This window comes from Mobula birostris, chromosome 21, assembly GCF_030028105.1.
Source record: "Mobula birostris isolate sMobBir1 chromosome 21, sMobBir1.hap1, whole genome shotgun sequence".
Taxonomy (NCBI): domain Eukaryota; kingdom Metazoa; phylum Chordata; class Chondrichthyes; order Myliobatiformes; family Myliobatidae; genus Mobula; species Mobula birostris.
The window spans coordinates 67,020,525-67,047,347 of record NC_092390.1 but is presented as its reverse complement, the minus strand read 5'-3'; the positions used below and the strand labels follow the sequence as shown (position 1 = coordinate 67,047,347).

The 26,823-nt window shown below is 44.1% G+C and overlaps 2 protein-coding genes across 12 annotated transcripts in view; one reads left to right on the top strand and one right to left on the bottom strand.

The window, feature by feature from the left end:
• The window catches only part of gpam (glycerol-3-phosphate acyltransferase, mitochondrial), a 179,737-nt gene extending 163,757 nt beyond the window's left edge, over positions 1 to 15,980 (bottom strand). For 5 of the 7 annotated variants that reach the window (XM_072239647.1, XM_072239653.1, XM_072239655.1 and 2 more), the window contains exons 1-2: positions 15,828 to 15,980; positions 12,510 to 12,616 (exon numbers count right to left, since the gene is read on the bottom strand). The gene's annotated coding sequence lies outside the window, so the exon portion shown is untranslated. Of the gene's footprint in view, positions 1 to 12,509; positions 12,617 to 15,449; positions 15,521 to 15,827 lie in introns of those variants that run through there. The other 2 variants (XM_072239648.1, XM_072239649.1) reach the window with 2 other exon arrangements.
• A 96-nt stretch (positions 15,981 to 16,076) lies between these two features.
• sfxn4 (sideroflexin 4) overlaps positions 16,077 to 26,823 on the top strand; it is an 81,841-nt gene continuing 71,094 nt past the window's right edge. For 2 of the 5 annotated variants that reach the window (XM_072239646.1, XM_072239642.1), the window contains exon 1: positions 16,083 to 16,458. In XM_072239646.1, the coding sequence (XP_072095747.1) occupies positions 16,420 to 16,458 (39 nt within the window). In that variant the 5' untranslated portion in view covers positions 16,083 to 16,419. Of the gene's footprint in view, positions 16,459 to 26,823 lie in introns of all 5 variants that reach the window. The other 3 variants (XM_072239643.1, XM_072239644.1, XM_072239645.1) reach the window with 3 other exon arrangements.

Sequence of the window (26,823 nt, the reverse complement as noted above, 5' to 3'; positions counted from 1 at the left end):
CCAAATTATCCTATTCTACTCTCACTGCCACATGGCACAGGAAACAACAGAGGTTATTACCTTGGAAGTCCTGCTTTTCAGCTTTCTACATGACTTCCTACATTCTCTCTCCAAGACCTTCTCCCTTTTCCTACCTATGCCATTGCTACCAATCTGTACCAAGACTTCTGTCTGTTCATCTTCCCCCTCTAAAATGCTGTGGACCCAATGCGAGACATCTCCGACCCTGGCATATAGGAGGCATCATACCATCTATCCGGGTGTCTCTTTCATGTCCACAGAATCTGCTTTCCGCTTCAATTATGGAATCCCCTTTCACTACTGCACTCCCCTTCTCCCCTCTTCCCCTTCTGAGCCACAGAGACAGACTCAGTGCCAGAGATCAGGTAACTGCAGCTTCTCCATGGTAAGTCATCTCCACCAACAGTATCCACAGTAGTTTAGTTATTATTGAGGGGATCAGCCACAGTCAGTAGAATGGAATGCAAAATGGAGCCAAATTTCTCAACTGCACGTGATCAGGATTACAGACACATCATTATTTTATATAATCCCATGATGACACTGAAGGAAGCAAGAAAATAGGATTGTTTAGCTTCACAAAAACAAGAGCCCTCAATTGGACTATTATGACAGAAGTTATGTTTTTAATCTTGTGGATATGTTGAGCTGGCTCCTAGTCTTGTCTTGCAAACCAAACTACAAGAGAGCAAAAGAAAGAATCTATTAACTTAGATCTCCCCTGCACATTTAATTTGGTAGGCCATAAGTGTTAGGAATAATGCACAGGAACAATAGAAGCTGTTGATCAGATGTTGATCTGATAGATATTGACTCTGATTTTATTGCTGACTCACAATGGGATACTGCAGGACATTAGGAAAAAGATGTGTGGGTTATATTACTTGTGTTGCCTATATCTGCTACAGTTTAAACACAATCCTTACTAGTGCTCTTTTCTGCTCCTTGAAATGATAGGGAAAGTCAGCTGTCAAATTTAAAACTCTAATTTTCAAATCCTTCCACCATCTAGATCACCCCCACATCAACTAAACAAAATCAAATTATTGCAAAACTGAATCCAGCACCCAAACATTCAGATGACAAATATCCAGATCCATTCAATATGTGATTGTGCTCAGAGCACCTCACTTTATCATCCATCACATTACTCCCTTTCTTCACCAGATTTTCTAAACTGCATTTAGTCCTCAGAATTCCTTGGCAATAAGAGGAATACTCAGTCAAGGAGCCTCCTATTACTGACCCACTGGTTTATTTGATAAAATGAATAAGCTTGAGATGTGAAAACGCAGCTGAAAGCATGCATGAAGCTCCCTTTTCTGAACAGGTAGCAGAAAGTTGAGGAATCATCTGTGAAATATTTCTTCATAAGTGACGTCCTCAAACTCCCCAAGTAGTTCAATTAGTGTCACTATGCATGGTCGGTATAGTTCAGGAATATTCTAAGTTCATTAGGGAAGACAAATGAACTAGTGAGGTGCAACTGGGCACAGTAATCTTGGACAGAGAACAAACAATCTGCTAGTGGCTCCCATTTCTTGTCTATAATCACTTTATGCATGCTCACAAATAGTCATCAATCAACCGAAATACTGACATAAAGTATACATTTTGTCTGATAGCATAGCAGTTAACGCAATCCTTCAGAGTGCCACTGATCACCAATCGAGCTTTAGTTCCTGCCGCTAACTGTATGATCCCCCGCGAACAGGTGCTTGTTTCTTCCCACATTCCCAGGATGTATGGTTAGAGTTAGTAAGTTGTGGACATGCAGTACCAGCACTAGAAGCATGGTGACACTCATGGGCTGCCCCTAGCACATTCTTGGATCATAGAACATAGAATAGTACAGCACAGTACAGGCCCTTCGGCCCACAATGTTGTGCCGACCCTCAAACCCTGCCTCACATATAACCCCCCACCTTAAATTCCTCCATATACCTGTCTAGTAGTCTCTTAAACTTCACTAGTGTATCTGCCTCCACCACTGACTCAGGCAGTGCATTCCACGCACCAACCACTCTCTGAGTAAAAAACCTTCCTCTAATATCCCCCTTGAACTTCTCACCCCTTAACTTAAAGCCATGTCCCCTTGTATTGAGCAGTGGTGCCCTAGGGAAGAGGCAATGGCTATCCACTCTATCGATTCCTCTTATTATCTTATACACCTCTATCATGTCTCCTCTCATCCTCCTTCTCTCTGAAGAGTAAAGCCCTAGCTCCCTTAATCTCTGATCATAATGCATACTCTCTAAACCAGGCAGCATCCTGGTAAAACTCCTCTGTACCCTTTCCAATGCTTCCACATCCTTCCTATAGTGAGGCGACCAGAACTAGACACAGTACTCCAAGTGTGGCCTAATCAGAGTTTTATAGAGCTCCATCATTACCCCGCGACTCTTAAATTCTATCCCTCGACTTATGAAAGCTAACACTCCATAAGCTTTCTTAACTACCCTATCTACCTGTGAGGCAACTTTCAGCGATCTCTGGACACCTACCCACAGAACCCTCTGCTCCTCCACACTTCCAAGTATCCTATCATTTACTTTGTACTCTGCCTTGGAGTTTGTCCTTCCAAAGTGTACCACCTCACACTCCTCCGGGCTGAACTCCATCTGCCAGTTCTCGGCCCACTTCTGCATCTTATTAATGTCTCTCTGCAACCTTCAAAAATCCTCTACACTATCCACAACACCACCAACCTTTGTGTCATCTGTAAACTTGCCAACCCACCCTTCTACACCCACATCCAGGTCATTAATAAAAATCACGAAAAGTAGAGGTCCTAGAACAGATCCTTGTGGGACACCACTAGTCACAACCCTCCAATCTGAATGTACTCCCTCCACCACCACCCTCTGCCTTCTGCAGGCAAGCCAATTCTGAATCCACTTGGCCAAACTTCCCTGGATCCCATGCCTTCTGACTTTCTGAATAAGCCTACCGTGCGGAACCTTGTCAAATGCCTTACTAAAATCCATGTAGGTCACATCCACTGCACTACCCTCAGCTATATGCCTGGTCACCTCCTCGAAGAACTTTATCAGGCTTGTTAGACACGATCTGCCCTTCACAAAGCCATGTTGACTGTTCCTGATCAGACCATGATTCTCTAAATGCCCATAGATCCTATCTCTAAGAATCTTTTCCAACAGCTTTCCCACCACAGACGTTAGGCTCACTGGTCTATAATTACCCGGACCATCCCTACTACCTTTTTTGAACTAGGGGATAACATTCGCCTCCCTCCAATCCTCCAGTACCATTCCCGTGGACAAGGAGGACATAAAAGATCATAGCCAGAGGTTCAGCAATCTCTTCCCTCGTGGAGCAGCCTGGGGAATATTCCGTCAGGCCCCAGGGACTTATCCGTCCTAATGTATTTTAACAACTCCACCACCTCCTCTCCCTTAATATCAACATGTTCCAAAACATCAACCTCACTCATATTGTCCTCACCATCATCAAGTTCCCTCTCATTGGTGAATACCAAAGAGAAGTATTCATTGAGGACCTCACTTACTTCCACAGCCTCCGGGCACATCTTCCCACCTTTATCTCTAATCGGTCCTACCTTCACTCCTGTCATCATTTTGTTCTTCACATAATTGAAGAATGCCTTGGGGTTTTCCTTTACCCTTTCGCCAAGGCCTTCTCATGCCCCCTTCTTGCTCTCCTCAGCCCCTTTTTAAGCTCTTTTCTTGCTACCCTATATTCCTCAATAGACCCATCTGATCCTTGCTTCCTAAACCTCATGTATGCTGCCTTCTTCCACCTGACTAGATTCTCCACCTCACTTGTCACCCATGGTTCCTTCACCCTACCATTCTTTATCTTCCTCACTGGGACAAATTTATCCCTAACATCCTGCAAGAGATTCCTAAACATCGACCACATGTCCATAGCACATTTCCCTGCAAAAACATCATCCCAATTCACACCCACAAGTTCTAACCTTATAGACTCATAACTTCCCCTTCCCTAATTAAAAATTTTCCTGTCCTCTCTGATTCTATCCTTTTCCATGATAATGTTAGTAGTTGATGCAAAAAGACATATTTTGCTGTATGTTATGATGCACATGCGACAAATAAAGCTAATTATCTTCATACATAAAACCAATAATTATTTTACCTTCAAAATAAGCACCAAAGTTTTTACTGACTTAACCAGAAAGGACAAGGGAAGTAGAAGAGTACAAAGCTGTCTGTCATGCAATGTATAATTTGCTAATTGGCAACCACACAAAGCTATGTCCCTTCTCCACCTACACAGGAACCACTTTCTAATTCAGATAGCAATTAGGAATACAGGCATGACATTTGCTCCCTGTAAAAGAATGCTATGGCCAACTATTTTGAACTCCAAACTTCCTGAACCATATCATGGCATACTAGCCATCAGTGGTTTGGACTCACCTCTTATAAAGAAATAAATCGGAAATGACCCCTGAACCTGAAGTACATGTTCACTAAAGGAAGCCTCAGAAGTGATTTTAACACAATTATCAACACCAGTGTATTGAAACCTCAGAGTACAATCAGCCTCTGAACTATATCTGACCAAAACTAAAGCAATTTTATATCACTCCTGGTGAAGCTAGTTCTCAGGCTGAAATCTGAACAGCTCAGGAAATTAAGTAAAATAAGAACATAGGAGCAGAATTAGGCCATCTGGCTCATCGAGTCTGCTTCGCCATTTATGTCACTCCACTTTTGCAAATGTTACTCCATTCTTTAAGAAAGGAGGAAGGCAGTAGAAAGGAAATTTTAGACCATTTGGCCTGACCTCAGTGGTTGGGAAGATGTTAGAGTCAATTGTTAAGGATAAGGTGATAGAGTACTTGGTGACACAGGACAAGATAGTACAAAGTCAGCATAGTTTCCTTAAGGGAAAATCCTGCCTGATGAACCTGCTGGAATTCTCTGAGATTAAAGTAGGGTAGATAGAGGGGATGCAGTGGATATTGTATATTTGGACTTTCCGAAGGCCATTGACAAGGTGCCACACATGAGGCTGCTTACCAAGTTAAGAGCCCATGGAATTAGAGGAAAGTTATTAACATGGTTAGAGCATTGGCTGATCAGTGGTAAGCAGCAAGTGAGAAGGCGGCCAAGCAGAGTGACGATGGCGCTAAACGGCAACTCCTTTGCTTGCATCTTTGGAAACAGCTCTATTTCCATCTGTAATATCTTTATTTTACTCTTTCAGGGCTCTTTTGAAGACCCTGACCTGGAGTTACACGCTGACTACGGTTCTTTGCGGGAATGGGACCTGCTCTCAGGGTTTCATAACCAGCTGTTGTTGTTCAGCAGGCCAAGGGCTTCGCCCAAGTATTCGGCTTGGCTTTGGAAGCCTAGGATCTTAGGCCTCTGGAGACGGGCGAATCAAGAGTCGGTGTCACAACAGGAGACCTGTATGTTGTCGGAGGAGTCGGAATATCTGCAGCTGTGTGCCCAGAGACTTGTGATCTTTGGGCACAGAGCTAAAAAAAAGCGACCTGGCAGACTTTTAACATCGTAAACCAGCAAGTTGTTTGTTATATCTCCCCGCTCACTGTGAGAACAGAGACACCTCTTTCTCCCTTATTAGGGAGCAAGAGAGCCTGTGGTATGTCGAATACCAGGTGAAACGTGAAGTCTCTGGGGTAACTGCAAGTCTGTGTCTTTGTTGTTGCTTTGCTCACACCTGAGTGCTCGGAGGCGGGTGTCGATTCTTTTTTTGCCGGTGGGGGGGAGGGGGGATTGTAGCTTGCTGCCGCTTACGCCCAACAGGGGAAAGGACTTTGGGATTCTAACATTTGACTGTCATTCATTATTTGGGGCACTCCATTTCCATGGTTGGTTGCAAAGAAAAAGCATTTCAGAATGTATATTGTATACATCTCTTTGACATTAAATGTACCTTTGAAACGTTTGAATAAAAGGATCCTTGTCTGATTGGCTGCCAATGACCAGTGGTGTTCCACAGGGGTCAGTGTTGAGACCACTTCTTTTTATGCTGTATATCAATGATTTAGATGATGGAATACATAGCTTTGTGGCCAAGCTTGCAGATGATACAAAGATTGGTGGAGGGGCAGATAGTGTTGAAGAAACAAGTAAGATGCAGACAGACAGATTAGGAGAATGGGCAAGAAAGTGGCAAATGAAATATAATGTTGGAAAATGCATGGTCATGCACTTTAGTAGTAGAAATAAATGTGCTGACCATTTTCTAAACAGGGAGAAAATCCAAAGATCTGAGATGCAGAGGCACTTGGGAGTCCTTGTGCAGAACACCCTAAAGATTAACTTGCAGGTTGAGTCAGTGGTGAGGAAGGCAAATGCCATGTTAGCATTCATTTCAAGAGGTCTAGAATACAACAGCAAGGATGTGATGCTGAGGCTTTATAAGGCACTGGTGAGGCCTCACCTTGAGTATTGTGAACAGTTTTCGACCCTTTATCTTAGAAAAGATGTGCTAGCATTGGAGGGGGTCCAGAGGAGGTTCACAAGGATGATTCCAGGAATGAAAAGGTTATCATACGAGGAATGTTCGATGGCTCTGGGTCTGTACTCACTGGAATTCAGAAGGATGAGGGGGGGAATCTCATTGAAACCTTTTGAATGTTGAAGGGCCTAGACAGAGTAGATGTGGAAAGAATGTTTCCTATGGTGGGGGAATCTAGGACAAGTGGGCACAGCCTCAGGATAGAGGTGTGTCCATTCAATACAGAGATATGGAGAAATTTCTTTAGTCAGAGGCTGGTGAATTTGTTGCAACATGCAGCAGAGGAGGTTAGGTCACTGGGTGTATTTAAGGCAGAGATTGACTGGTTCTTGATTGGACATGGCATCAAAGGTTACGAGGAGAAGGCCAGAAAATGGAATTGAGGAGGGAAAAAAAAGGATCAGCCATGATTGAATGGTGGAGCTGACTCGATGGGCCAAATAGCCTAATTCCGTTCCTATGGCTTATGGTCTTAATCATTGCTGATCATTTTTAAGCCTCCTCAGCCCCACATCCCAGCCTTCTCCCCGTAACCTTTGAAGCTGTGTCCAATCAAGAACCTATCAAGCTCAGCCTTAAATATACCCAATAACCTGGCCTCCACAGCTGCCTGTGATAATAAATTCCACAAATTCATCACCCTCTGGCTAAAGAAATTTCTCCACAAATGTTTTAAATAGATTGCCCTCTACCCTGAGGCTGTGCCCTCTTGTCTGAGACTCCCCCACGATGGGAAACATCCTTTCCACATCTACTCTGTCTAGGTCTTTCAACATTTGAAAGGTTTCAATGAGATCCCCCAGCCCCCATCCTTCTAAATTCAAGTACGTACACCCACAGCCATCAAATTTTCCTCGTAAGATAACCCTTTCATTCCCAGAACCATCCTTGTGAACTTCCTCGGAACTCTAGACCTCCTGAATAAAAATGGCATTTGCTTTCCTCACCAGCGACTCTACCTACAAGTTATCCTTCAGGGTGTTCTGCACAAGGACTCCCAAGTCCCTTTGTATCTCAGATTTTCGGATTTTTTCAAGATTTAGAAAATCGTCTACACATTTATTTCTACTACGAAAGTGCATGACCATGCATTTTCCAACATTGTAATTCAAGCTTACACACACACACACACAAATAAACAGAAAAACATCATGCCCAACCAAAATGAGATGGACCCAAAATCATTAACAACAATGACAAAGGCAGCAGGAGGGACAACCCCTTTTGTGCCATATGCATCTAAAAAATCAGACCAGCCCACGATCAGGTTATTGGAGTTGAGCTGACCACAAGCTTACTTATGAATTACACACAGAAAATGGTGGAAGAACTCAACAAATCAGACAACATCTATGAAGGGGAATAAACAGTCAACACTTTGGGCTAAGAGAAGAAAGAGACACCAGATGTTAGCAATCTAGAGAAACACACACAAAAAGCTGGGGAAACTCAGTAGTCAGGCAGCATCTACGGAGGAGAATAAACAGTTGCTATTTCGAGCTGAGACACTTCATTAGGACAGGAAAGGAACGGAGTAGAAGCCAGAAAGCAATGGGCATAAGATGGGTGATGATCCCAGACAGCTGGGGTGCTCAGGTTAAATACCCTGAATGTGGATGCTTTCTGCTCAGATACAATGTCCGCCAACAGTCTCTTAAGTGTCTGCAATAAATCTGCACTTGACTCAGGACAAGATTAAATTGGGCAAAAGAGAAGTCATGTTTTTACTGGTCTGAATGACCCTTCATTATTAGGTCCAATTACCTGTAGATGCTGAGGTGAGACAGCTTTTGGGACAGTAAGAATGGCACTGCCTCTTAATGGTGGGAACATACTGGATTAACGGATGATCCTGATGTTGCTGTATATGGCACAGGTGTGGCCTATCCTACCCTCCTGTGTCACAGTGGTCATCCAAGCAATTTCCTTCATCTGCATCTCCAAAATAGATCATGTCCAGAGTCGTGACGTACATCGAATGTGGGTATTTTGTTGTGTGACTGCATGTAGTCAAGGCTTAGATACTAGGGTTCCAGCTGCTATTGCTGTGGACCTAGCTATTCGTTTCAACCTATCCTTCACAGAAAAAAACCTTCAACTACAGATCAAAAGGACAATGGTCTCCAAGGAATGTCCGTAAGATATACAAGCGGAACTAGGCCATTCGGCCCATTGAGTCTGCTCCGCCATCCAATCATGGCCTAATCCAATTCTTCCAGTCATCCCCACTCCCCTGCCTTCTCCCCATACCCCTAGATGCCTTGGTTAATCAAGAACCTATCCATCTCTGCCTTAAATGCACCTTATGACTTTGCCTCCACAGCTGCTCGTGGCAACAAATTCCACAGATTTACCACCCCCTGACTAAAGTAATTTCTCCACATCTCTGTTCTAAATGGATGCCCTTCAATCCTGAAGTCGTGCCTTCTTGTCCTAGACTCCCTTACCATTGGAAATAACTGCCATATCGAATCTGTTCAGGCCTTTTAACATTCGGAATGTTTCTGAGATCCCCCCTCATTCTCCTGAACTCCAGGGAATACAGCCCAAGAGCTGCCAGACATTCCTCATACAATAACCCTTTCATTCCTAGAATCATTCACATGAATCTTCTTTGAGCCCTCTCCAAGGTCAGTATATCCTATCTAAAATAAGGAGCCCAAAACTGCACACAATACTCTAACTGTGGTCCCACGAGTGCCTTATAGAGTCTCAACACCACATCCCTGCTCTTATATTCTGTACCTCTAGAAACGAATGTCAACATTGCATTCGCCTTCTTCACCAACGACTCAACCTGGAGGTCAACCTTTAGGGTATCCTGCACAAGGACTCCCAAGTCCCTTTGCATCTCTGCATTTTGAATTCTCTCCCCATCTAAATAATAGTCTGCCCGTTTATTTCTTCCACCAAAGTGCATGACCATACACTTTCCAACATTGTATTTCACTTGCCATTTCTTTGCCCATTCCCCTGAACTATCTACGTCTCTCTGCAGGATCTCTGTTTCCTCAACAATACCCACTCCTTCACCTTTGTATCATCGGCAAATTTAGCCACAAATCCATTAATCCCATAGTCCAAATCCCAATGTCCTTTGAGGCCAGCAAGAGGGAGAGATTACTGAACAGTTGCAAGAGCAATTTGTTAGACATTTGGTAAAGTTTCATCCCCAGAGCTTATAAGGATCAAGGTCTCATACGTTTGTTAAGGAATGATCTCCCAGTCAGATGTTTCGTGCAGTGCACAGCTGAATTGTCAGTCTTACTGCAAGATACAGGTGACATGGCAGCATAGTGACTGTTGTAATGCCAGATACAGGTGACATGGCAGCACAGTGACTAGTGTAACGCCTGATACAGGTGACGTGACAGCATAGTGACTAGTGTAATGCCAGATACAGGTGACATGGCAGCATAGTGACCGGTGTAATGCCAGATACAGGTGACATGGCAGCAGTGACCAGTGTAATGCCTGGTACAGGTGACATGGCAGCATAGTGACCGGTGTAATGCCTGATACAGGTGACATGGCAGCATAGTGACTAGTGCAAATCCAGATACAGGTGACATGGCAGCACAGTGACTAGTGTAATGCCAGATACAGGTGACATGGCAGCATAGTGACCGGTGTAATGCCAGATACAGGTGACATGGCAGCATAGTGACCGGTGTAATGCCAGATACAGGTGACATGGCAGCAGTGACCAGTGTAATGCCTGGTACAGGTGACATGGCAGCACAGTGACCAGTGTAATGCCTGATACAGGTGACATGGCAGCGTAGTGACTAGTGTAATGCCTGATACAGGTGACATGGCAGCATAGTGACTAGTGTAATGCCAGATACAGGTGACATGGCAGCAGTGACCGGTGTAATGCCAGATACAGGTGACATGGCAGCAGTGACTGGTGTAATGCCTGATACAGGTGACATGGCAGCACAGTGACTAGTGTAATGCCTGATACAGGTGACATGGCAGCATAGTGACTAGTGTAACGCCTGTTACAGGTGACATGGCAGCAGAGTAACTAGTGTAATGCCTGATACAGGTGACATGGCAGCATAGTGACTAGTGTAATGCCTGATACAGGTGACATGGCAGCATAGTGACTAGTGTAATGCCTGATACAGGTGACATGGCAGCATAGTGACTAGTGTAATGCCTGATACAGGTGACATGGCAGCATAGTAACTAGTGTAACGCCTGATACAGGTGACATGGCAGCATAGTAACTAGTGTAACGCCTGATACAGGTGACATGGCAGCACAGTGACTAATGTAATGCTTGATACAGGTGACATGGCAGCACAGTGACTAATGTAATGCTTGATACAGGTGACATGGCAGCATAGTAACTAGTGTAATGCCTGATACAGGTGACATGGCAGCACAGTGACTAATGTAATGCTTGACAGCGCCAACCACTGGGTTTTAATTTCTGCTGCTGTCTGAGGAGTTTGCAAACTGGGCTGGCCGTTGATGCAAACAATGCATTTCATTGTATGTTTCAATGTACAAATGACAAAAAAAGCTCATATTTTTTATTTTTAAAATGCTCTCAAGATGGCTGCAGTATGAATAATTCAGTCTACCTCAAGGACTGTTTGTCAGGGTCTGGGAAGGGACAATCTGATCTTTGTTGAAGTTCCCCCAGGCAGCTGCATCAGGCAGGGCATTGTAATGTATGGGCTGCTCCCAGTTCAGTGAAAGAGGTTTCACCTAATTGCAGGCCTAAATGCAGAGAGATGTTTTGAAACTTGCTGCAAATGCTGTAAAGGCTCTTTAAGCAGAAACACCGTTGACCAGGGCTCTCCTGTCACTGGAAGGGCTGCACCTGGTGTAATAACCTCTCAAAATCACTATCAACAATGCCTGGGACTAAAAAATGACATATTGTAAATACTACAAGCAACTCTACAGATAAGCTTGGTATAGTGAATGAAGACAATGTAAGTTTTTATATTGTATAACTCACTGATCTGATATAAAATTATGAATTTCATGTCTGTTTCGATGTACATGTGAGAAATAAAGCTAATCTACTTTTTGGAATAAAATGTCCCAGATACTGGTGTACACACCAGCTCTCCACCGACTTTCCAAACCCACTGCAAAGGAGATCAACTAACAAGATTCTAACCTTGGAGCATTTTGAACGCACTGACTTGGCCGTTCATTTGAGGGCACATTCCAGGACCAATTTGTGGATCTAGTGTAATTTTCGTAACACATGTTGTTCCAGATATAAATAAGTTTACAGCCTGTGGCAAGAAACTGGGTCATGGAGCACTGCAGCTTTGTTGTAGCACAATATGATTTTGCTCTGTCCAGTAACATATTCAAAACATTCAGAAAAATAAAAGGAAATTAAATTCCAAAAGATTTACCTTCTAGTTTCGAATATTTCATTAGGGATCTTCACCAATCTTTCCCATTTTCAGGGGTGCATCCCTTAACTAGCAAGTCATTGTACTCTTATACTCTGAACTTAGCCCCATTCATCTTCCATCAAGTTTTCTTTTTTTTTTGGCGTGTGCCTGCGTGCGTGCAAGTCTGTGCATGTGCATCTGTGTGCATCTGTGTGCATCCGTGATGATGTCTTTTTCATGGCTTTTTACAAGGCGCGGAACGAGAGAGAGAGACTATATAGTGCACCACTCCTCACACAGACACTTTCACAGTATTTTCCCTTTATTTTACGAGGTCGAGTTGCGATCTCGACACTCAACCCGGCACGGATGGAAAGCGTACCTGGGAGCGGACCCGACTGGTTTCGAACCCGTGAACCTCCGCTCCCGGGTCCGGCGCCGATGTCATTGCGCCACCAGCCGGCCTCTTCCATCAAGTTTTCATAACACTTAGGGACATAATTAGGCCAATTGGCCCATCATCTGCTCCACCACTCCATTGCGGCTGATTTACTATCCCTCTCAATTCCATTCTCTTGTCCTTTCCTCTTTTTCCACCAAACGCACCCCTTCCATTACCTGCCTGTATCTTCTTTCAATTCTGCCTTGGTATTGAGTCCTTGGGAAATTTCAGAACGGCATTTCTTTTTTCCCCTCAGGCGCAATGAATGCCCTGTCACTTTTCACTGCAATACAAACGAGGAACTGGTGTTGAAAGGGCACCACCTTAAAGCAAAGCTCTTTTATATTCATAAATGTACAGCATTGAAAAAGTGCAGGTAAACCTATTTGGAATGTGTCACATTTTTAACCTTCACAGTGGACTACCTCAACTAAAAGGATCAGTGATATAGGTGACGCTGCAGAACCAGATTCATTGGATAAAACAGTCAGTTTTATTTAGAGTGTAAACAGGATGCAGGTCCAGTAACGAATGAATTGTTTTTAGTGCTAACTTACAGGACCAACACGTTCCGAGACAGCTTCTTCCATCAGGCCATCGGACATCGGACTGCTTAATTCATGCTGACACTACTCTATTTCTATGTTATATTGACCATCCTGTAGTACATAATATTTATCATAAATTACTATAATTGCACATTTTGAACGGAGATGCAACATAAAGATTTTTACCTCTCATGTATTTGAAGGATGTAAGTAATAAAGTTAATTCAATTCAAGAGACCTTCTATTCATGTGATTCAAATAATGTACTGAATTACTTGCATAGAATGCCACTGAGATAAGAGTAACACAAGGTCCTCCCATCTCATCATCTGGCATACAAAGAAACTCTGAGGTTTAAAATATTGCAAATTCTTCTCAGGAAGTGCCAAACCAGATCTGGCAGTGAGTTACAAATCTGCACAATTTTGTGCAACTTCTGTCGAAATTTTGAAACATTATAAAAATCATCCTTTTTAAAAGCAGCAAATCATACAGCTAAGCCATATAGTTTATTTTCCACTGAAAATATATTTTAAAATGGGTAATTGGTGGCTATAGTGACAGTGTGATCCTGTATAAGTAGCTTCTGGAGTAAGCACAAGTAAGCATGATGTTATTGCAGCTCGGGGTGATGGAGCTGGGATTTCTACCCTGGCGTTCTCTGTAAGGTATTCTCCCTCTGGAAGATTGGCTTCTCCAGCTGCTCCAGTTGCCTCCCACAGCTCAAAGATGTACCAGTTAGCAGGTTAATTGGTAAATTATCCCATGATTAGATTAGGTTAAACTAAGGTTGATAAAGGCAGCTGGGCAATGTGGCTCCAACGGCCAGAAGAGCCCATTCTGTGCTGTATCTTTATATACATGAAATAAATCAATGTTTGGTTAAATATGGAGATCCATGGTTGCTGTTAACGTTACTGTGTCTCCAAATCAAGTGCAATTGAAAGTTCACAATCAAAGCAGTATCACTGATTTTATGTGAGTTTCAAGTTTTTTTTAAAAAATTCTTGCTGTTAAAAACTCAGCTTTATTGAAAAAAATATTACAATCTGGTACATTGTTGAGTTTTTAAAATGATTTCAAACAAATTGAATATACAGGAGCTATACAGAGTAGCAGAATCAGACAAATACATCACAGAGACATCTCTCCCCACGATAAGGAGCTGTGGAGTAGTGGACTTGGTCCAATACATCACAGGGACATCCCTCCCCATTACTAGTTGTATCTACATTCACGAAGCAACGTCTCAAGAAGGCAACATCCATTAAGGATCCCCACTATTCAGATCATGCCATCTTCTCACAGTTACTATTGGGCAGGAGCTACACGAGCCTGAAGCAACTAAAAGCATCAGTGATACCTTGGTAAATTGAAATGACAGTAATTTTTTTGTTCTTGAACTAGTCTTCACTAGTTCATGAACCGATCTACAGAACCCTAAACAGTACCTCATGACAATAAACTCAACTTTGGCTTGATATTATTGAATAATCACTGTCTCTCTAACATGAAATGTTACAAGTCTGAAGTCTGAGCTCCTTTTTTGATTTCTTGTTTTATTCTATTCTATCCCAATAACTTGAGGTCCTTACTTTTACCCCCTTTCCTGCCTCTGAGAATGATCTGCAATGTGATTCTTTTCCATCATTCCCTTCACTGTGGTCTCTCTCACCCCAGAACTGTTGCTATTCTAACCCGCCACCATCACCAGTGGCCTCAACAACAATCATTTCCCTGTTCAGGGCACCTTTCTCAATAGTTATGGCGTTTTAAACCCTCTCATCTGGAAATCGCAGTGTCTCCCTTATCATTTGTGATCAACCTCAACACCTTCCATTCTGAGGGATCACTCAGTCCTCTTCCCACCACTGGTGGTATCAGATTCACCTTCTCTCCAGTCCGTGGCATTCAGAAACACAGACTCTGCTTGTCTTAGGCGGTGTTAGATCATAAAACATTGGAGCAGAATTAGGCCATTCAGCCCATCGAGTCTGCTTTGCCATTCCATCATGGCTGATCCTGGATCCCACTTAACCCCATACACCTGCCTTCTTGTCATATCCTTTGATGCCCTGACTGATCAGGAAACTATCAACTTCCGCCCTAAATATACCTACGGACTTGGCCTCCACTGCAGTCTGTGGTATTTAATTCCACAGAGTCACCACTCTCTGCGTTCTCTTCTCATTTGAGGGGATCTTTCTCTTTCTCCTCATGAGAGGAAGTCCCTCAACCTCCCTGCCCCCAATAATTCTCACAATCCCAACTTGTCTAAGGTATCCATCACTCTCTCCCCCCCCCAACCCAAGGAGACTGCTCACCCTCATTGCACTCTCACTCTCCCACCCCTGCCCTTCACAATGTGGACCCCTCCCACACATCCCCCTCTCCCCGGGGTGACCCACCCCCCCCACACACACACACTTCCCCCTCTCCCCGGATTGACCCCCACATTCTTCCCTCCTCTCCCCGGAGTGACCACACACACACTTCCCCCTCTCCCCAGAGTGACCCCCTCACACACACACATTCTCCCCCTCTCCCCAGAGTGATACACACACTTACCCTTCTCCCCGGAGTGAACCTCACATCCTTCTCCCTCTCCCCGGAGTAACCCCTACACACTTACCGCCGGGTGACCCCCCACATACTTCCCCCTCTCTCCAGTGTGACCTCCACACTTTCCCCGCCCTGCCGAGGCGGTCCTTCCTCTCCCCAGTCACTATTATTCTGACATCGGGGGTCTCTGCTCTTTCCGTCTGGTGCAACCTAGCCTAATTTGTTTTTTTTGGGATGGAATTTTTATCTTTGTCGTGGCAAGTTGCTCTGAGAATGGCCCGCGCCTCCATCAATATGACAGGCCGGCAACAGGGTGGGAACCGAAGACCGAGGGCCGGGAGCTCCAGGGCCGTCTGACCATGTGACACCCACCCGGCGACCTACCTCAAGACGTGTTGAAACAGTCGGTGCCGGTCCCGATCCCGCAATACCGTCGCATCGCCGACAACAAGGGACACCTACACACGTTCCTTCACAACAACCACCGGCACATCGAACTCCCACGCCGTTCTGCATGAGGGCAGCGCAGCAGCCTGTCCTCCCAGCCGCACGGTGGCGCTCCTCCTCAGCGTCCAATTAACTATAGCCCAGACCCAGACCAACACCACACCCCCACCTTCCTCACTCTGAAGTGATCGCTGCTCCCAACAGAAGTCGGCGCCATAATCCCTCCTCCTGGCCGCGTGGTGGCGCCCTGGTCTCCTTCAGAGGCATAAATTCCTTCCAGCCGAGTTGTGGCAAGTAGGAATCACTTATCTTTCTGTCCTTTATTAATCTTATATATTGTGTATATATTTATAGCTCCTGTTACACAACAGGAGACCGTATCATTGAGCCGGCGTTTATTCTAAGGCCGGAGGAATAGAACCCTGCTCTCCGGTACCACCTGGAAATGTGTCCCCACTGCCTGTGGTCCGCAAACAAATCAATCCGGATGGGCGCAGTTGAGGTCAAGTGCTGATTTCTTCAGTATCCCATGGAACCGAGTGTCAATCAATGGAGGAGGCACGAGCAGGTAATCAATTAAGATTTATGATGGCTGAATCGTAACTTGTATTTAGCCATTTGTGCATATTGGATGTATTTATAGCGCGATTACTCCATCCTGCGTCCTGTGGGTCTTGCTCATTGTCTTTCAATGCAAAGAACTCAAAATCAACATTCTCATCAATAAACCCCTGCATGGGTTTCCTTTACCTTCTAAACTTTGCTGCATCTACCAGAGCAGGGCCTGGGGACATAGAGTAGTTTCTGGGTTCTGTGATGGCTGAAGAGGCTAACGTGGGATTGACAGACTTTCTGCTGATGGGGTGGGGTGGGGTGGGGTGGGGTGGGGTTTTGGGGCGTTTGTGAAGTGGCGCACTCCTGCCATCACATAACACGGTTTTCATCTTCACATCCAGAATATTTCCTAAATGCTTTCTCTCAAATTTAAACAGCAATAGGCTAGAAATTCCTAGGAATTAGTGTGGAGGTGTTGGGTGGATGATGCCCAACAGAGCCAACTAGGATTTCAGAGCTGGGTGTGTTGGCCTGGGAGAGAGAACTCTGATAAGAGTTTTCTTAAACTTACTGTGAATCTAGAGGGCAATATTGGAAACATCTTTCCAAAGCCTTCAGGTGCCTGCTGCAGTTCAGATCTCAGATGTATGCAAAAGGGCAGCAATCACTACTGTCCTATAGACGGATTCACCAAGGTATTCTCCCAACAACAATCTGTCCAGGCCCTGTACCTGTTCCCCAACTAGGAGCCGAAATATACACTCACTATAACTGTTCATTGCTGTTTTCGTACCCTTGCTTTATCCTTCCCCTTTGCTCTACTTCCATTTCTTGTTCTGAATTTACAAGCTCACTGAAGTAATGATGCACTTTGAATCAGAACCAGGTTTATTATCACTGGCATGTGTCGTGGAATTTGTTAACTTAGCAGCAGCAGTTCCATGCAATATGTAATATAGAAGTAAAACACAATATAATAATAATAACAAATAAATAAATGAATTACAGTATACATTTATTGATTAGATTAAAAATCGTGCAAAAAACAAATAATATATATTTTAAAATATTCCAACAAGCCTGATTGAGAAGTTACAGAACCTGGGCCTCTGTACCTCCCTCTGCAATAGGATCCTCGACGTCCTATCCAGAAGACCACAATCTGTGCAGATTGAAGATAACATTTCCTCCTCGCTGATGATCAACACAGGTGCACCTCAGGGGTGTGTGCTTAGCCCACTGCTTTACTCTCTCTCTACCCATGACTGTGGCTAGGCATAGCTCAAATACCATCTATAAATTTGCTGATGATAATTTGACTATTGTTGGTAGAATCTCAGGTGGTGACGAGAGGGCGTACAGGAGTGAGATATGCCAACTAGTGGAGTGGTGTTGCAGCAACAACCTGGCACTCAACATCAGTAAGACGAAAGACCTGATTGTGGACTTCAGGAAAGATAAGACGAAAGAATGCAATCCAAACCTCATAGAGGGATCAGAAGTGGAGAGAGTGAGCAATTTCAAATTCCTGGGTGTCAAGATCTCTGATTATCTAACCTGGTCCTAACATATCGAAGCAATTATAAAGAAGGCAAGACAACAGCTATACTTCATTGGGAGTTTGAAGAGATTTGGTATGTCAACAAATACACTCAAAAACTTCTATAGATGTACCGTGGAGAGCATTCTGACAGGCTGCATCACTGTTGGGTATGTAGGGGGTGGGGGGCTACTGCACAATTGAATTGAATTGACTTTATTTCTTACATCCTACACATATACGAGGAGTAAAAATCTTTACATTACGTCTCCATCTAAATGTGCAATCATAGTAATTTGTAATAAATAGAACAGTCAATGTAACATAGAGTGCACTCGAATCAGTGTGAGTTAATCAGTCTGAAGGCCTGGTGGAAGAAGTTGTCTCAGAGCCTATTGGTCCTGGCTTTTATGCTGCGGTACTGTTTCCAGGATGGTAGCAGCTGAAATACAGTGGCATGCAAAAGTTTGGGCACCCCTGCTCAAAATTTCTGTTACTGTGAATAGCTAAGGGAGTAAAAGATGAACTGATTTCCAAAAGGCCAAAAAGTTCTATTTTAACTTCAGCAGTCTACAGGACTTGTTTCCAAAATGCATCAGGCTTGTTTAGATATTCCTTTGAACCTTTTGATTAGAACTTTTTGGCCGCAATGAGCAAAGGTATGTTTGGAGAAAAAAGGGTGCAGAGAATTTCATGAAAAGAACCCCTCTCCAACTGTTAAGCACGGGGATGGATCGATCATGCTTTGGGCTTGTGTTGCAGCCAGTGGCACGGGGAACATCTCATTGGTAGAGGGAAGAATGAATTCAATTTAATACCAGCAAATTCTGGAAGCAAATATCACACCGTCTGTAAAAAAAGCTGAAGATGAAAAGAGTATGGCTTCTACAACAGGGTAATGAACCTAAACACACCTCAAAATCCACAATAGACTACCTCAAGAGGCGCAAGCTGAAGGTTTTGCCAAGGTCCTCACAGTCCCCTGACCTAAGCATCATCGAGAACCTGTGGATAGACCTCAAAAGAGCACTCATACAAGATGGCCCAAGAATCTCACAGAACTAGAAGCCTTTTGCAAGGAAGAATAGGCGAAAATCCCCCAAACAAGAATTGAAAGACTCTTAGCTGGCTACAAAAAGCACTTACAAGCTGTGATACTTGCCAAAAGGGGTGTTACTAAGTACTGCCATGCAGGGTGCCCAAACTTCTGCTTTGGGCCCTTTTCCTTTTTTGTTATTTAAAAACTATAACAAGATGGAAAAAAGTTTTCTTGCTTAAAATATTAAAGAAATGTGTCATCTTTAACTTAATGCCTTTTGGAAATCAGTTCATCTTTTACTCACTTAGCTATTGACAGTGACAGAACTTTTGACCAGGGTGCCCAAACTTTTGCATGCCACTGTAGATTGTGGTTGGGGTGACTCAAGTCCCCAATGATCCTACGGGCCTTTTTTACACAGCTGTCCTTGCAAATGTCCTGAATCATGGGAAGTTCACAACTACAGATGCGCTGGGCTGTCCGCACCACTCTCTGCAGAGTCCTACGATTAAGGGATGTACAGTTCCCTTACCTGGCAGTGATGCAGCCAGTCAGGATGCTCTCAATAGTGCCCCTGTAGAAAGTTCTTAGTGGGCCCATATCAAACTTCCTCAACTGTCTAAGGTGAAACAGGACCAAAAGAAGCTGCAGAGGATTGTAAATTTAGTTGGCTCCATCTTGGGTACTAGCCTACAGAGTACCCAGTAAGTCTTCAAGAAGCGGTGTCTCAGAAAGGCAGCGTCCATTATTAAGGACGTCCAGCACCCAGGGCAGAAGCAGAATCAGAAGCAGGTTTATTATCACTGGCATGTGACGTGAAATTTGCTAACTTAGCAACAGCAGTTCAATGCAATGCATAATCTAACAGAGAGAGAGAAAAAGTAATAAATAAAATAAAACATAATAAAAAATAAACAAGTAAATTGATTACGTTTATTGAATAGATTTTAAAAATTGTGCAGAAACAAAAATACTGTATATTTAAAAAAAGTGAGGTAGTGTCCAAAACTTCAATGTCTATTTAGGAATCGGATGGCAGACGAGAAGGAGCTGTTCCTGAATCTCTGAGTGTGTGCATTCAGGCTTCTGTATCTCCTACCTGATGGTAACAGTGAGAAAAGGTCATGCCCTGGGTGCTGGAGGTCCTTAATAATGGACGCTGCCTTTCTGAGACACCGCTCCCTGAAGATATCCTGGGTACTTTGTAGGCTAGTACCCAAGATGGAGCTGACTAGATTTACAACCTTCTGCAGCTTCTTTCGGTCCTGTGCAGTAGCCCCTCCATACCAGACAGTGATGCAGCCTGTCAGAATGATCTCCATGGTACAACTATAGGAGTTTTTGAGTGTAATTGTTGACATGCCAAATCTCTTCAAACTTCTAATAAAGTATAGCCACTGTCTTGCCTTCTTTATGACTACATCGATATGTTGGGACCAAGTTAGACCCTCAGAGAACTTGACACCCAGGAACTTGAAGCTACTCTTTCTGTCTCCACTTCTGATCCCTCTGAGGATTGGTATGTGCTCCTTCGTCTTACCCTTCCTAAAGTCCACAATCAGCTCTTTCGTCTTACTGACGTTGAGTGCCAGGTTGTTGCTGCTGCACCATTCCACTAGTTGGCATATGTCACTCCTGTGTGCCCTCTCGTCACCACCTGAGATTCTACCAACAATGGTTGTATCATCAGCAAATTTGTATATGGTATTTGAGCTATGCCTAGCCACACAGTCATGTGTATACAGAGAGTAGAGCAGTGGGCTAAGCACACACCCCTGAGGTGCGCCAGTGTTGATTGTCAGCAAGGTGGATATGTTACCAACAATCAGCACAGACTGGTCTTCCGGTTAGGAAGTTAGGATCCAGTTGCAGAGGGAGATACAGAGGCCCAGGTTCTACAACCTCTCAATCAAGATTGTGGGAATGATGGTATTAAATGCTGAGCTATAGTCGATGAACAGCATCCTGATGTAGGTGTTTGTGTTGTCTATTGGTCTAAAGCTGTGTGAAGAGCCATTGAGGTTGCATCTGCCGTTGACCTATTGTGACGATAGGCAAATTGCAATGGGTCCAGTTCCTTGCTGAGGCAGGAGTTCAGTCTAGTCATAACCAACTTATAGAATAGTACAGCACATTACAGGCCCTTCGGCCTACAAAGTTGTGCTGACCCTCAAACCCTGCCTCCCATATAACGCCCCACTTTAAATTCCTCCATATACCTGTCTAGTAGTCTCTTAAACTTCACGAGTGTATCTGCCTCCACCACTGACTCAGGCAGTCCATTCCACGCACCAACCACTCTGAGTGAAAAAACCTTCCTCTAATATCCCCTTTGAACTTCCCACCCCTTACCTTAAAGCTATGTCCTCCTGTATTGAGCAGTGGTGCCCTGGGGAAGAGGTGCTGGCTATCCACTATCTATTCCTCTTATTATCTTGGACACCTCTATCATGTCCCCTCTCATCCTCCTTCTCTCCAAAGAGTAAAGCCCTAGCTCCCTTAATCTCTGATCATAATGCATACTCTCTAAACCAGGCAACATCCTGGTAATCTCCTCTGTACCCTTTCCAATACTTCCACATCCTTCCTATAGTGAGGCGCCCAGAACTGGACACAGTACTCCAAGTGTGGCCAAACCAGAGTTTTATAGAGCTGCATCATTACCTCACGACTCTTAAACTCTATCCCTCGACTTATGAAAGCTAACACCCATAAGCTTTCTTAACTACCCTATCTACCTGTGAGGCAACTTTCAGGGATCTGTGGACATGTACCCTCAGATCCCTCTGCTCCTCCACACTACCAAGTATCCTGCCAATTACTTTGTACTCTGCCTTGGAGTTTGTCCTTCCAAAGTGTACCACCGCACACTTCTCCAGGTTGAACTCCATCTGCCACTTCTCAGCCCACTTCTGCATCCTATCAATGTCTCTCTGCAATCTTCAACAATCCTTACACTATCTACAACACCACCAACCTTTGTGTTGTCTGCAAACTTGCCAACCCACCCTTCTACCCCCACATCCAGGTCGTTAATAAATATCACGAAAAGTAGAGGTCCCAGAACAGATCCTTGTGGGACACCACTAGTCACAATCCTCCAATCTGAATGTACTCCTTCCACCACGACCCTCTGCCTTCTGCAGGCAAGCCAATTCTGAATCCACCTGGCCAAACTTCCCTGGATCCCATGCCTTCTGACTTTCTGAATAAGCCTACCGTGTAGAACCATAACCATAAAACCATAAGATATAGGAGCAGAATTAGGCCATTTGGCCCATCACATCTGCTCTGCCATTTCATCTTGCCTTCTCCCCGTATCCCTTCATGCCTTGACCAATCAAGAATCTATCAACCTCTGCCTTAAATACTGTATACATAAAGACTTGGCCTTCATAGCTGCCTGTGGCAACAGATTCCACAGATTCACCACTCTCTGGCTAACCATGGGAATGGTACCGGAGGACTGGAGGGAGGCGAATGTTGTCTCCTTGTTCAAAAAAGGTAGTAGGGATAGTCTGGGTAATTATCGACCAGTAAGCCTTATGTCTGTGGTGGGAAAGCTGTTGGAAAAGATTCTTAGAGATAGGATCTATAGGCATTTAGAGAATCATGGTCTGATCAGGGACAGTCAGCATGGCTTTGTGAAGGGTAGATTGTGTCTAACAAGCCTGATAGAGTTCTTTGAGGAGGTGACCAGGCATGTAGATGAGGGTAGTGCAGTGGATGTGATCTATATGGATTTTAGTAAGGCATTTGACAAGGTTGTGGTATCAGGGTTGGAGGTCAGAGATGGGTCAGTTTGGCTCACTGCTTCACAGGGTTTGATGGACTCGATGCTGGATTTGAGGCCTTCTGAATCAGCTGTTGTGATGTCTGGTACTGTTAGCTTCAGTTCTGAATGCTGTTTTCTTGCTTTATTGTTTGCACTCATTGTTTTTTTTTTCCCCCTCTGCACGTTGGGTCTTCGACCATCTTCTGTTTTTAATGGTTTCTACTGGGGTTTTTTGTTTCATGGCTGACTGTAAGGAGATGAAAGTCAAGGTTGTATAAAGTATACATACTTTGATAATAAATGTACTTTGGACAAATAAAGCTGATCTATTAATGAAATTTTACTTCAGTAAAGAGGTATTTTTATTCAAATTTAGTTTTGCATTATCTCCTTGTATAATTACGAGACCACAGATCCTGTCTCAGTTAACAGAAATCGCAGTATGTACGAAGTTTACATATCAGCTCCACGAGTCTTTACTTGCTCAATTAATCAATAGATGGCGCTACTGAATGTGAGTGGCAGTTTACTGGATTTTCTGACATCCTGCAAGAGATCTCTAAACATCAACCACATGTCCATAGTACATTTCCCTGCAAAAACATCATCCCAATTCACACCCGCAAGTTCTAGCCTTATAGCCTCATAATTTGCCCTTCCTCAATTAAAAATCTTCCTGTCTTCTCTGATTCCGTCCTTTTCCAAGATGATGCTAAAGGCCAGGGAGCGGTGGTCACTGTCCCCCAGATGTTCACTCAGAGAGATCTGTGACCTGACCCAGTTCATTACCTAGTACTAGATCTAGTATGGCATTCCCCCGAGTCGGCCTGTCCACATACTGTGATAGGAGTCCATCCTGGACACACTTAACAAACTCTGCCCCATCTAAACCCTTGGAACTAATCAGGTGCCAATCAATATTAGGGAAGTTAAAGTCACCCATGATAACAACTCTGTTATTTTTGCACCTTTCCAAAATCTGCCTCCCAATCTGCTCCTCTGTATCTCTGTTGCTACCAGGGGGCCTATAGAATACCCCCAATAGAGTAACTGCTCCCTTCCTGTTCCTGACTTCTACCCATACTGACTCAAAAGAAGATCCTGCTACATTACCCACCCTTTCTGTAGCTGTAGTAGTATCCCTGACCAGTAATGCTACCCCTCCTCCCCTTTTTCCACCCTCTCTATCCCTTTTAAATCACTGAAATCCAGGAATATTGAGAATCCATTCCTGCCCTGGTACCAGCCAAGTCTCTGTAATGGCAACTACATCATAATTCCATGTATGTATCCAAGCTCTCAGTTCATCACCTTTGTTCCTGATGCTTCTTGCATTAAGGTACACACATTTCAGCCCTTCTACCTTACTGTCTTTACACCCTTTATTCTACTTCTCTTTCCTCAAAGCCTCTCTGTACGTTAGATCTGGCTTTACTCCATGCACTACTTTCACTGCTCTATCGCTCTGTGTCCCATCCCCCTCGCAAATTAGTTTAAACCCTCCCAAACCATGCTAGCAAACCTGCCTGCAAGGATATTGCTCCCCCTCGAGTTCAGGTGCAACCCATCCAATCTGTACAGGTCCCACCTTCTCCAGAAGAGAATCCAATGATCCAAAAATCTAAAACCTTGCCCCCTGCACCAACTCCTCAGCCATGCATTCAACTGCCATCTCCTCTAATTCTTATCATCGCTATCACATAGCACTGGCAGCAATCCTGAGAACACCACCCTTGAGGTCCTGTTCTTCAGCCTTCTGCCTAGTCCCTGAAACTCACACTTCAGGACCTCATCCCTCTTCCTGCCTATGTCGTTGGTACCAACATTTATCACGACTTCTGGTTGCTTTCCCTCTCATACCAGGATGTCGTGCACCCGGTCAGAGACATCCCGGACCCTGGCACCTGGGAGGCAACAAACCATGCGGGTGTCCTTCTCACGTCCACAAAATCTCCTGTCTGCTCCCCTGACTATAGAGTCTCCAATGACGACAGCTCTCCTCTTCTCCGTCCCACCCTTCTGCACCACCGGGTCAGACTCAGTGCCGGAGGCCCTGCCACCGTGGCTCACACCTGGTCGGTCATCCCCACCAACAGTATCCAGGACGGTAAACTTATTATTCAGGGGAATGGCTACAGGGGTGCTCTGCACTACCTGTCTGCTCACCTTCACTTTCCCCCCTCTGACTGTCACCCAACAACCTGCTTCCGACAGCCTAGGTGTGACTACCTCCCTGTAGCTCTCATCTATGACTGCCTCATTCTCCCTTATGAGTCGAAGGTCATCCAGCTGCTGCTCCAGATTCCTTACACGGTCTTCCAAATCGCCCAGCCGTATGCACTTCTGGCAGATGTGACTCTGCGGGAGAGGTGCGTTCCCCCAAGACCGCCACATCTCACATGAGAGGCACATCACTGTCTCAGGAGGTATTGTAAAGACTAACTGCGAGCAAGCTTGTCTTCCGCCTCTTCTCGTCGAAGCCTCAAAGCTCCACTGCTTCACTGGCCCACTCACTCACTGGCCACTTTCCACAGGCCGCTCTGCTCGAGCTACCCCTCTATTTACCTGTTTGAGCTTTTCAAAATGCTTGGTCACCTGACCTAGATTGCCCAATCAGCTGCTTTCTGCTGAGTCTGAGCTATTCAAATCTTGATTGTCTAATCAACGGCTTTTTCTGTGGTGATTGAGGCAAAGCTATTGGCTCAAGGGACTGGCTGGGGAAAAGTGATAGCAAGAGTTGATTGTGGAGCTCACTGGAAAATGGCAGAGAGTGAGAACGTCGAGGAAAGAGCCAAGCTGTTGAAGGAAGATTTTTGGCGAGAGTGGAAGTGAACTAGAGATGGAGGTCAGCGGGAAAGAGGAACAGAATGGAAAGAGGAAGAAAAGAAAGCAGAGGTACGGGATATCAAACTCTGAGGAATCAGCGGATGATCAAAGCAGGACAGCAAAACAATGGGAAGAAGATGAAATTAAAGCAATTATAAAACTAAGTGAAGACGGGGCATCATTTGGTGATTGGAACCCGATTCATTTGACGAAGATGCTCAACAAAATTCTAGGCGAGTTTAAAGGAGCAAAGATTTTACGAAATGGATCGCTATTAGTGATTTGTCGGGATAGTTCTCAGCAAGGTAAAGTGATAAGATTATGTAAAATAGACGGCAAAGAAGTACAATTCTCAATACCCAACAATAGAAAGTGGACTAGAGGAGTTATTTCGGGGATATCAACAAAAGTTACTATGGATGAGATTAAACAGAACATAAAAGGAGCAAAAATTATTGAGGCCAAACATTTGAAAGTTACAAGAAATGGGAAAAAGTGTGATAGTTTATCGGTAATGATTAACTTTGATGAAGAGAGGTTGCCGACTAATGTTTACTTAGGGTATATGTGTTATGCGGTTAGAGTATATATACCACCGCCTTTAAGATGCTATAAATGTCAGAAATTCGGGCACATTGCGGCAGTCTGCAGAGGAAAATAAGGATGTGGGAGATGTGCTGGAATATATGAATATGGGAAATATGAAGCGGGCGCTAGGCTGAAATACTGCAATTGTGGCAAGGAACACAGCGCAGCTTATTGAGGGTGCATTTATAGCAAGAAAGCAGCTGAGATACAATATGTAAAAGTAACTCAAGGAATCAGTTATGCAGAGGCAGTGAAAGAAGTTGATGGAAAAAAGGCTGTCAAGCAAACAAATACAGGGAATAATAAACTGGTGAATAGTGAGATCTGTAATATGAAAAATACACTATTAATGAGTAAAAAGGAGCTTGTGCTTTTTATGGTGGATGCAATTAATTGTTCAGCGCAAACAAGCAAAAGAACTGAGAAAATTAAAATTATCGTCAAGTCAGCAGAAAAGTATCTTGTATTAAAGGAATTAGGTGGGAAGAAGTCAAAGAAACGCTGAATGGAGGATCCAACAGTTCACAGGCAGGGGAGATGGAATCTTAATGGCAGTATACTTATCACAAATGGTCAAGAATTGGAGAAATGTTTCAGAATTTAAGGAAAA